Raw genomic sequence first — 12,166 nt, forward strand, 5'->3', positions numbered from 1 at the left:
GCATGCGTACAGCAGGAAGGGGCCCGCGGTCCTTAGCCGAGCACACGCTGAACACCAGTAAACAGGGTCAAGCTTTTGCGAAAAAACCGCCAAACCTCATGCACAGTAATAATTACAAGAAGCTTAGAAACCACAAGGCACTGGAAAGATTGAAAGAACTGGACTTGTTTCATCTAAAGAAAGAAGAGACTGAGCGGGGCCCTCATAACAGTCTTCCACTATAAGAAGTTTGTTACAAACTTGTGGCCACGGCAATCAGTTGTGATCCTGGGGAACACCGAGAAATGAGCTGAATGTGTAGCAAGGATTTGGGCTGGATACTAAATATAAGGGTTTTGTGAACAGATTAAACACATACCAGATGAGAATGGGTCAGCTATACCCAATCCTGTCTCAGGGAAGCAGGTGGCTTAGACAATTCCTTCCAGCCCTTGGCTAATGTGATTCTAAGACTCACAAGGCATCTAGATCCCATTGGCATGGTATAATGCCATGAGAGATGCATTTGGGAGACGGGTATGGTAGCTAGGTTAGACTCGGGACTGTCTTGATTGTGGAGATAAGCCAACTCCTAACTAATGGTTGCTATTTCCAAAAGCAGTTTGGTGGGAGGCAATGTTCCTCTCTCCCATGCAAAGTTGAGCTGTGAGGGCCTTCTGGAGGTCATGGAGAAATCTAACCCCCTTGGAGACTGCAAAGGAGAGGGACTGCAATTTGATGGCCACTGAAATCAAAGGCAAACCCAGTGGTCTTCAACAGGTTTGCGGTAAGCGCAAGACCCCTTCAAGCGGAGGAAGGGAACCATGATCGTTCACATCTGTTTCAATATCCCATCCTTCATAACAGCTGCCAAATATTGGAAAGGCTGCCATGAAGAGGATGGCAAATAATTGTTCTTTTTAACTTCTGAGGGCAGGACAAGTGGCAACGGGTATGACATATGGGGAAGACAACTCAGATTAAACTCCAGAAAAAGCATCCTAAATGTCAGAGCTTATTATGAAACAGACAGGTTTCTTTGGGGAAATCTGATATCTTTTGTTAGACAACTCGGATAATAACAGATGTTGCGTTTTCTCAAAGAGCCTTGTCTGCCTATGTACTTAGACCAACACGGCTACAACCTACACCCCGGAGAGCTTGCTATGCGATCAAACTGCATAGGGCATCACTGAATCAGCCACGTCGGGCTGGACAGGACCTCTGGAGCAGCCACCTGCTTGAGGCAGGATCAGCCTATCCGAACCATCCCAAGCAAATCCCAGTCTAACCTGTCACTGACACCACCCAGGTGATGCTGTCACAAAACCCAGCACCTTAACCCACCACGGGTAAAGCAGGAGACAAGAGAAACGGTAGGATTTCCGTCACTGGGAGTGTGATAAGGAAGGTGCACGGGCACCAGGAAGGGGTGTGCGGGCTCTGGAAAGCCTGCCCCTGTGCAGCCAACTGGACTAGCTGGCCCCCAAAGTCCCTTCCCACCCCCTGATTCTACGACGGGGGTTTTCGTCGATTCACAAAGCTACTCTCAAAGATTTTGGTTTCCCCTGTTACTAAACATAGAAGACCCAGTTATAGCACCATCAACGCCAAGCCTTAAGGCATTTAGCCTCCGAACACTGCTGGGAGCAAAAGCAAGAGTCCAAAAGTCTGGAAAAGTTCTGCAAGCTGTTCATATCCCAGTTTGCACGTAGTTATACCAGCCACCCTCTTCTTCTAGGGTAGGGAGAATATGGTTCTCCTTCCCTATGGTTTCAAGGAGCCTCTCAAGGTCTACATGGAGACACGTGCCCTTTCACACCAGACCTGGGTCAGCTCTCACTCCTGCCCCGTTCTCTGCGGAGAGCAGTGGGACCAACACCCAGCTGGCTGGGTTGGGTGTGCATTTCATTGCTGAGGGCATGTCTAGTCTCTTTGCAGCCACTGCCAAAAAGGTGCACAAGTGGCTAGCAAAGGCAGAAAGGGAGCATATGCTCATCGTGGCTCTGGTTCTCCTCTGCACTGCTCCTAGTAAGAGATGTTCCCATCAGTTCTCTGTTTTTGCCATGTTCTCCTTCTCTAGCCACAGAGACTTGGAGGGGAAGCTGAGGAGCAAGAAATCATCCACAGCCTGGACTGTGGTAAGAACAGTTTAAATAGGGACTATGGACTCCTATCACAGAAAATGAGGGTGGAAGGGATCTCAGGACACCACATCTAGTGCAACCCCCTGCTCCAAGCAGGACCAGCCCCAGCTACATCATCCCAGCCATGGCTTTGTCTAGTCGGGTCTTCAACACCTCCAAGGATGGGGATACCACCACCTCTCTGGGTAGCCTATTCTAGTGCTTTACTACCCTCCTCCTGAGAAGGTTTTTCCTAATATCCAACCTCAACCTCCCTTGCTGCAGCTTGAGCCCATTGCTCCTTGTCCTGCCATCTGCCCCCACTGAGACCAGCCCAGCTCCATCCTCTTTGCAGCCCCCCTGCAGGGAGGTGAAGGCTGCTATTCAATCCCCCTCGGTCTTCTCTTCTGCAGACTCAATCAGCCCAGTTCCCTCAGTCTCTCCTCACCAGTCGTGCCCCCCAGCCATTAGTGTTGCCCTCAGCTGGACTCTCTCCAACTTGCCCACATCCTTTCTGTAGTGGACACAGGACTCCAGATGTGGCCTCCCAGTGCTAATCACTGCCTCGATCTGCGGGCACCGCTCCTGCCAATGCAGCCTAGGATTGCGGTAGCCTTTTGGGCAACACGGGCACGCTGCTGGCTCCTGTTCAGCTTCTTGTCCCCTGTCACCCTCAGGTCCTATAACCTAGCTCTATCACCTGGTCAGCTTCGGTAACCCTTAATTCCTATCGGCTTAATGTTTGTCTCTCCCAGCACTGATGCCCTATCCCCTCTGCCCCTGTCTCTTTCTCTCTCCATCCTCTGTCTTTTGTATTCTAATTGTTCTCCTTTTTTATACTCTGCTTTCCGCCATCCTCTCGCAGCATCGGATAGAGAGAGCTACAGCTGATGAAAGCCGATGAAAGCTGGCCGCTCGTCACCCTCCTCCCCCTGCTCCGGTTGGTAGCAAGCACCCTGCTCCAGCACTGCCTGCCCTACACACGTCCCGCTGCACCTTGCAGTGCTAACCCGTCCCAATGCTTCCTGCTCCCCCAGCGACACAAGCCCCTGGACAAGCAGTTTCATCCCCGCTGCTCCAGAAGCTGGTTGTGATTCATGGGGTCTAACCTGATGGATCTCACTCCAGGCCCCACGCAAGCTGGACAAGGATGGTCCTCGCCATGAGACAGCTCCAAACAGTCTGGGGAGTGAGCAGCACAAGGCTCTAGTTGGGTGTGAGGGATGTATATAAATCATTTCCAGCAGATCCCTGCAGGATCTCCTAATGGCCCATGAGTCACCAGGGACCCCAGTGTTTTCCTTTCAATGCTAAGCATAAATTAATGCCTCCACTCCCCTGACACCTGCCAGGAAAAAGCATGAGGAAGATGGGGTTTAAACCGATTGCTTCACGTTCTGGCCCGCTGCAGCGAGGAAAACCCGCTCTTCTTCCTGAGCTTGTCTTTCAGGCAGCCTGTCACATCCTTGAAGTGTTCTGCTACATCTCTCCTTCGTCTCCTTTTCTCCCCAATAATCCAAGCCCCTTTTCTTTTAGGGCTTCCACTCCCACCTCTCTGTCCTCCTTAGTGCTCCCCTCAGGTTCCTCCAGCTTCTCAACATCCGTTTTAAACTGAGGGGCCCAGAGCTGCCCACAAAATGCCAGCTGAGATCAAATGAGGCCAGAGCCCTCACACTTTCCAGGCCTCTTGTACAGTGCTTTATTTTTAATTCTGTCTTTTTTTTCCTTTTCTATTATTCTGTGAGCAGTATATTGTAACCAGGATGACCGAGTGGTTAAGGTGTTGGACTTAAGATCCAATGGATGTATGTCTGCGTGGGTTCGAGCCCCACTCCTGGTAGCAGCTGTTTTGACTGAGGGACCTGGACCTCTTCAGCCTTCGCAAGTGAAGGCTGAGAGGGGATCTTGTGGCCGCCTACAAATTCATTAGAGGGATGCAGTAAGGGATTGGCGATGCTCTCTTCGCCAGGTTCCTTGTGGGGTAACAAGGAGCAATGGTCACAAACTGACAGAGAGCAGATTTAGGCTAGATATCAGGAAAAACTTCTTTGCAGTAAGGATGGCCAAAATCTGGAATGGGCTCCCAAGGGAGGTGAGGGTCTTCAAGGGAAGGCTGGATCCCTTTAGGATCCCCCTACCTTGGGGGTCTTCAAGAGAAGGCTGGATCCCTTTAGGATCCCCCTACCTTGGGGGTCTTCAAGAGAAGGCTGGATCCCTTTAGGATCCCCCTACCTTGGGGGTCTTCAAGAGAAGGCTGGATAGGTGGTATCTGGCTGGGGGCATCTGACCCAGCGCTCTTTCCTGCCTAGGCAGAGGGTTGGACTCGAGGATCTGTTGAAGTCCCTTCCAACCCGAGCATCTATGAATCTTTGAACTTCTGCAAAGTTTGCCACCCCTCCTGGCTCTGGGTCAGCTTTAAACCAGGGACTCTGTGCCTATTTATTGTAAAAAACTGTGACAGACAGTGGGGTTTGTAATATATCTGAACTATTTCATACATGTGTTTTCTATGAGTCTATGACGTTGCAGTCATGTTGTGTGCCTCAGTTTCTCTGCTGGGCTTACACTGACAAAAGAATCATAGTCATAGAAAATGAGGGTTGAAGGGACCTCAGGAGGTCACATCTAGTCCAACCCCTTGCTCCAAGCAGGACCAGTCCCAGCTACATCACCCCAGTCAAGGCTTTGCATAGCTGGGTCTTCAAAACCTGCAAGGATGGAGACTGCACCACCTCTCTGGGGAACCTCTTCCAGTGCTTCACCACCCTCCTCGTGAGAGAGATTTTCCTAATATCCAGCCTCAACTTCCCTTGCTGCAGCTTGAGCCCATTGCTTCTTCTGTCATCTGCCCCCACGGAGAACAGCCCAGCTCGTCCTCTTTGCAACCCCCCCGCAGGGAGCTGAAGGCTGCTATCAAATCCCCCTCGGTCTTCTCTTCTCCAGACTAAATAAGCCCAGGTCCCTCAGCCTCTCCTCACATGTCATGTGCTCCAGCCCCCCAAACCATTTCCATTGCCCTCCACTGGACTCTCTCCAATGTGTCCACGTCCTTTCTGTAGTGGGGGCCCACAACTGGACACAGGATGCCAGATGTGGCCTCCCCAGTGCTGAATCGAGAGGAAGAATCGCTGCCCTCAATCTGCTGGCAACTCTTCTACCAATGCAGCCCAGGATGCCGTTACCCTTCTTGGCAACAAGGGCACACTGCTGGCTCGTGTTCATCTTATTGCCCACGGTCACCCCCAGGTCCTGTTCAGCTGCCCAGCCAGTCACCCCCAGCCTGTCCCGGTGCATGGGATTGTTCCCTCCTAAGTGCAGGACTTTGAACTTGTCCTTGTTGAACCTCATGAGATTTCTTTCAGTCCAATCCTCCAATGTGTCGACGTCATTTTGAGCCCCAGCCCTAGCCCTAACCTCCAACGTATCTACTATATTCCCCAGCTTGGTGTCATCTGCAAACTTTGTCCTATCAGCAGGACATGCTGTATGATGGGGAGAGCGATTGGACAGTTTAACCCCATAGTTCATGTCATTCAACTGTTTAAGAACCTGTAAGCTGCTTGGCGCTTCTTCCTCTGCACAGGGATCAGCAACATGGCCTGGTCTCCTCTACCATATGGCTTGGCACATGCTATGTAGTCAAGCCAGATTTTTGGTTTCTCTTGTGCCTTGGCTAGATTTTCCCTGGCCAAACCCATGAATCCTAAAGGACAATACTACCACTTACTCTCCCTCCTGGTATGAAGACTGGGCTATGCCAAGGCTCCTGCTGGGACCAAAGCCAGAAGGTCCTGGCTAGAAGGTCTTGCCCCTCCACTCAGGGTCAGACTGATGCTGCATTGGGGTCAGGAAGGTATTTTCCCCCCAGTCAGATTGGTACAGTTTGGCAGTGTGAGGGTTGCCTTTCTCTGCCATGGGGGGGCCACGGCCTCTTCCTGGGACCTCTCAAGTGTATTTTAACATCTTTTGCAGCAGCAGGCTATTGGCTGCCATGGTTCCCCTGTTTTCCCTGTGGCAAGGTCTGGTGTGATGGCTTGTGTTGTGTCAACGGTGACTGTAGTTTATGAAAAGTTTAGATTATGGATGTGTCTGGGAAGGCTTGGGTGCCTAAGATCCTGCTTCAGGGAAGGGGTTGGACTGGATGTGACCTCCCTTTGTCTCTATGATTTCTATGAATAGAAGTAGCTTCCTAGGAGGCCATCTGTTCCAATGAGCTGCGAACTGGTCCGCAAAAGGGGACCCAGGCTATTATTCCCAGGTGTGCTAATGACCTGCTTTGGGACCTTGACTAGATGATGGCACTTCTACCCTTGTCTGTTTTCCCCTCCTACCCTGGGCCCAGGGAAATTCCAAATTTTTCCAGTCAAGGACTCTGTCTCCCTGTCCATTTAGGCAGCATTCAGCTCAGAGGAGCACCCACACTCAGTCTGGGACCCAGCTGTTGGTGTGATCCGCATCATATAAGCTTTATTTCAATATAAGTGTGAAAACTATGACAAAAGCCAAGAGAGGAACTGAGCTGAGCTAGACATTGTTGGTGAGATTCATTAGGAATTTAACCCCCTTCTTGTGTGAGATCGAGGCTCCTCTCTGGCAGCTGCAAATAGATTTGCTCTTGGAAAGTGCTCACTAAACAATGAGGACAGTCATGCTAGAGCTTCTTGGGTGAAGCTGTGCCTTCCCCTGGGATGAATTGGACCTGATGACCCATCTGGACACACAGTTCCCTGGCATCATATCTTTGTGCAATGGAGCATCTTAGCCACCCTGTTCCGGAGCTGCGAGGTCCTCACGCCATACACCAAGGGGTTGAGCATGGGAGGCAGCAGGAAGTAGAGGTTGTCCACAATTATTTGGATGTTTGGGGCCATGCTGAACCCAAGCTTCTGGGCTACAAAAGAGAAGACCACGGGGGAGTAAAAAAGCAGTACAACACACATGTGTGAGCCACAAGTGCCCAGGGACTTACTCCGGGCCTCCTTGGATGGCAAGCGGAAGACAGCCCAGAGGATCAGGACATAGGACAGGGCAATGAAGAACAGGTCAACCCCAACAGAAGCAATGATAACAAAGAGCCCGTACATAACATGGACTGATGTGTCCACACAGGCCAGCTGCACCACGGCCATGTATGCACAATAGGAGTAGGGGATGACCTCGGTTCGGAAGTACATCAGCTTTCTCACCAGCAGTGGTGCTGGCATGAGCACCACCGTGGCTCTGAATCCAATGACCAAGCCAATCTTTATTAATGCTGTGTTTGCCAAGATAATAATGTATCTCAAGGGATAGCAGATGGCGATGAATCGGTCCAAAGCCATGGCCAGCAGGATCCCGGATTCCATCACGTACAAGAAGGGGATGAAGAACATCTGGGTTAGGCAGGCGTTGACCCCAGTCTCCCTGGCATTGAACCAGAAGATTCCCAGCATTCTCGGCACTATGGAGGTCACCAGAGATAGGTCAGTGATGGCCAACATAGCCAGGAAGAGATACATGGGCTCATGGAGGCTCTCCTCAATCTTTATGATAAACAAGAGGGTGAAGTTGGCTACAACGGTGACAATATACATGGAGAAGAAAGGAACGGCAAACCAGACATGGGCAGCTGCCAGCCCTGGGATGCCTGCCAGCATGAAAGAGGAGGGTCTGAAGCCAGTGCCATTGCAAGTTGACATGATGGTTGAGTTTCAGGCTGAAATCCAGTCTCTTTCAGAGCATCACCAACCCCTTGGGATAAAGGTATATGATGTGTTACAACCAGTGCCTGTTGTTAACCTTGCCTTGCACTCCTCATTACAAAACCCAATTTTCAATTTCTTATACCTGAGCTGAAATGTAAACCTTTGAGTTGAACATTTCCGTGAAAGCGTACACCTGAGGCTGGTTTTCTTTTTCTTCTTCCTTTTTCCTTAAAAAAAAAAAAATGTATTTAGCCATAACAGCCCAGCCATTTCTCAGGAGGCCATCTAATCCAGCCCCTTGCTCCTCCGTGCTTCATGCTTAGTGCACTGGGAGCCCAAGCCCAGCCCAGCTAATGCACCCCCTCTCCTGCCAGTGCCCTGCTCAAGGCAGGATTATTGCTTGAATCACAGAGAAGTGGGGCTACTCCACAGGTCACATCTAGCCCAACCCCTGCCTGATGCAGGACCATCCCTATCCAGACCTTCCTATTCAAATCCATTGTCCAACCTCTTAGCAAAACTACACAGTCACTTCTGAAGCAACCACAAGATATCACACCTGAACCTGCCACAGGGAAAACCAACAGACCACAATGGCCTATGCCCTGCTGCTGCAAAGGCTGTTAATCGGCTTTCAAGACATCCCAGGAAGATGCCATGCCTCCTGCTACAGAGGAAAGCAGAAACCCCCACCGTCCATACCAATCTAACCCAGTGCACTTTGACTCATTTTTGCTAAGAGGTTAGATGATGGATTTGTCTGGGATGCTTTGGATAAGAATGATCCGGCCTCAGGCAGGGAGTTGGACTAGATGTGACCTCTGGAGGTCCCTTCTAGCCCTACTTCTCAATGACTCTGTGATCTCTGGAGGTCTCTTCCAGCCCAAGTGCTCTATCATTCTATGATTCTATGATTTTTTTTTTTAAATAAACCATCCCCGTGAAGTGCCTTTCCAGCCTGCTTTTGAGTGTTTCCAGGGATGGGAATATACCACCTCTCTAGGCAGCCTGCTCCAGTGCTTGACCACCTTCAGAGAGAAAGTTCTCCCTAAGCCCAAGCACGACACGATGAAAAAACCATGTGTCTTTGCCCACATAAAATATCCTATAGACCATCCCTTTGAACAACTCCAGCAGTCCCGTGTTGTGGAACAGGGATTTGAGTTTTGGGAGTGGAGGTGGCTGGTTCTCCAGCTGGGGTGGTGCCATTAGCTACCACTGTGAAATGCCTGTGTTTGGTTTTTTACACTTTTCAGCTGGTTGGAAGAGACTTCTTAGATCTTAGCAGTGTCATTTCCCAAGGACTCTCTCTGCACTGAGCATGCCTCAGCTTGGGGCTCACCAGGACTTCCCCTGAAATTGCAGCTCCGGGCTCTGCAGACCAGACCAATTCTAGCAATCCTAAATCCACCCATGTAGATAACTGTCTGTCTGTCTATCTATCAAGATAGATGGATAGATACATACATAGGTGGATCTAGGATTTTGAAAAATGGAGTGCAGATGGTGAGGTGCCTCATCCTTTATCACACAACACATTTTTTTCTCCAGGTAAAAAGAAACTAGAAATGTTAGCAATATGCTAGGGTCCTCGGCTATCTGATCCAGTTCAAGACTGAAAATAAAACATATGTACCTCTATTGGAATGTGCATTCATTTGCTATATCATCTATCGTGTAAAAAACAAAGCAAAATAGGCAAAAAAAAAAATCAAGAGATGCCTTTCCATTAGTCCTGTGGTCTTTAGAAATAAATGTACATCTCTTCTTTTCCAGACTCATAAAACCAAATCCGGCCCTCTCGAGCCTCTTGACAGTGCATACAGTGTTTTGCTGAAAGTTATTTCCACACCTGACTTAATGTTCACCTGAATTAAAGTTTCACCACCTGACTTTATGTTTTTTAGCCAGAATTCAAAACAGCCTGAAAGGCTGTGAAATAGGATCTATATTCCTAGGAGCAGTGAACAGGCAGCAGCATGGCAAAAGAAAGGTTGGCTCGATCAGCTGAGCATCAAGTCCATTAAAAGGAGAGAGGGTCATTAACACCTGGGAAATGACGAATTTAGAAAGAATTGGGTAGAGGATAATGAGCCACAAAGTCAATGACCCCCTTGCTGCTGCCTGACGAGAGGTGATGCTTCCCCTGCCAGACAGTTGGTTTTAAGTTGGGGTGCAATGGGAATCAAGGGGGGGGTACAAATGTACTGCCCCCACCCCCACCCCCATCTGGCTCTGTATATCTACCTCAGTTAGCCTCCAAAGTACAAATCTACCTTGCCTTCTACTTGATTTCAGACTAACACAGTGAACTATGTCTCTCTCACGCACTGCAACATGGTAAAAATGCCTTCGTTATCTGTGTTCTCGATGCTGTGCTGATTAATGGCAACTAATCACATGTGCAAAGGACAAGAACCAGACTTAGAAGTCAGGCTAGGGCCATAAGTTGGAAACAGGAGCTGGAGGGCTAGGATGGGATCAACCTCTGCCAAACCTGCTTCCATTTTTTACAAGATCACACATCCGGCTAATAGCACCGATGTAATAGGCCTCGGTTTTGATGCAGTACAGACAAACGTTATGATTAAACAACCAGAACTACCCAATATCAATACAACTTAGGCTGTGAGAGAAATTTGAGGCCTGCTACATCCTGGTAAGAGGGTCCCCACCTCCCATTTTTGGAGCAGGAAATCCAGATTTTGGCAAGGGCAATCTTCCAAGCTTGGAGCCCTGGTACAACGAACAATTCCCCCTTCTCCTGCGCTGACAGATGTCAGAAAGCAGCTGTCATGGAATGAGGATGTTTCCAGTGGGCTTCCTTATGCATCCATCCCTGACCCCCCAAGCACCTTCAATTGAGATCTGGAAGGAAACAAAATCACTGCTGACAGATGTCAGCACACGGACTGGTGGACACATACATCAAGAGGAGGGCAGGGCAGGGCAGGGCAGGCAGAAAGCACCATCTGGATGTGGGTGCAATGCATTTTAATACAGCCAAATGTTGTGTCCTGGAAAACAGGGACTCTGAACGAGGTTTTGGGGGTTCTGCCTGATGGTCACCTCAGTGGGAGCTCCCATAGCAAGGGGGTAATGTGATCCTTCAGTGTGTAGAAAGCACAACAATGCATAGAGTCAAGGGGAAAAAATGACCTCCATCACCGGAAAGAATGAGACTGAGACTGAACTCACGCTTGCAGTTCGGCAATCCACCTTTTGCAAAGGCCTTTGAAATACTGGACTAGGTGCAGGTAAGAACCACACCAACTAGTGTATGGCTGGAAGAGCCAGATCTCTACAGAGAGGAGACTTAGCTACTCTATGATGTGACCGAGAACAGCAGAACAAGAACCAATAGATGGGGTTGAAGCCATAAAAGAAATTAAATGAGAAATAAGGCAAACCTTTTAAACAGTAAGAGTTCATCACCACAGCCAAGTAGCAGGCCAAGTGGTAGATTCTCCATTTCCTGATGTATTGAAATCCAGCCTGGATGCCTTTTCAGAAGGTGCACTTTAGCCAAACACAAGATATTGGCCTCATCAATTAAGTGAAATTTAATGGCCTGTAATATATAGAGAGATCAGACTAAGATCTCCATCCTTGGAGGTTTTGAAGACCTGGCTACACAAAGCCTTGACTGGGATGATGTAGTTGGGGCTGGTCCTGTGTGGAGCAGGGGTTGGACTAGATGTGACCTCCTGAGGGCCCTTCCAACCCTCATTGTCTCTGATTCTGTGATATCATAATCTCCTCTGTCCTTAAGGTATAAAATACTATGAGCCAATTAATAAACTAAGTGCATCTCAGGAGCCCTGTCTCTAATTGTGTGTTCCTCTTCTTTTAGGCAGCCAACGAGAGACCCGGCGGTGAGCTCTGCAGAGGTTATGAGCAATCACAATTGCCACCAAGGTCAAGGACTTGCGGTCCATCCTGTACCCTGAACAAGACCTGGGTCTCAGCACAGGGGCACAAATGGGGCATAAGCAGCCTTGGTCCTGGCATTCCCTCCTTGCTGAGAGCTCAGCAGCCTTCATAAGGCAAATTTCTGTGTGCAAGTGTTTGGTGTGAGCAATAAGCCTTGTAGCTGTGGGTGAGGGTTTGAAGTGGGGATCTGGGGGCCTCACGAGCAAATGCACCCATCTGTACACAAGGAACTAGACTCAATGGTCCGAGCACCCATACCAGTCTCACAATCAAATGCCTCAGCCCCTTGTCCCTGTCTCAGGACTCAGGGATGAAACCAGGCAGCCCAGACAGGAGCCACATGATGCTGCTGGTGCTGTGTAAACCCCCTCCTCACGTTGATGAAGGTGACCCAATATTTGATCATGGGGATCAGTTAACCCCTCTGCCTCGTGCTGCATCAGA

The 12,166-nt window shown here is 49.4% G+C and overlaps 1 protein-coding gene and 1 non-coding gene across 2 annotated transcripts; one reads left to right on the forward strand and one right to left on the reverse strand.

Moving 5' to 3' along the window:
- The first annotated feature begins 3,862 nt into the window (after nt 1-3,862).
- TRNAL-UAA (transfer RNA leucine (anticodon UAA)) lies at nt 3,863-3,945 on the forward strand. Its single transcript has one exon. It is a non-coding gene; the product is annotated as a tRNA-Leu (tRNA).
- Nucleotides 3,946-6,838: 2,893 nt separating this feature from the next.
- On the reverse strand, nt 6,839-7,783 carry LOC106739794 (olfactory receptor 52A5). Its single transcript, XM_014605345.2, has one exon. The coding sequence runs from the start codon at nt 7,781-7,783 to the stop codon at nt 6,839-6,841; it is 945 nt and encodes a 314-aa protein (XP_014460831.2).
- Nucleotides 7,784-12,166: the final 4,383 nt, after the last annotated feature.

This window comes from Alligator mississippiensis, chromosome 1 (assembly GCF_030867095.1).
Source record: "Alligator mississippiensis isolate rAllMis1 chromosome 1, rAllMis1, whole genome shotgun sequence".
In the NCBI taxonomy this organism is placed as follows: domain Eukaryota; kingdom Metazoa; phylum Chordata; order Crocodylia; family Alligatoridae; genus Alligator; species Alligator mississippiensis.

Bases quoted from the DNA above. Each gene is read 5' to 3' on its own strand.
- LOC106739794 (XM_014605345.2), bottom strand. From the start codon at position 7,783: ATGTCAACTTGCAATGGCACTGGCTTCAGACCCTCCTCTTTCATGCTG.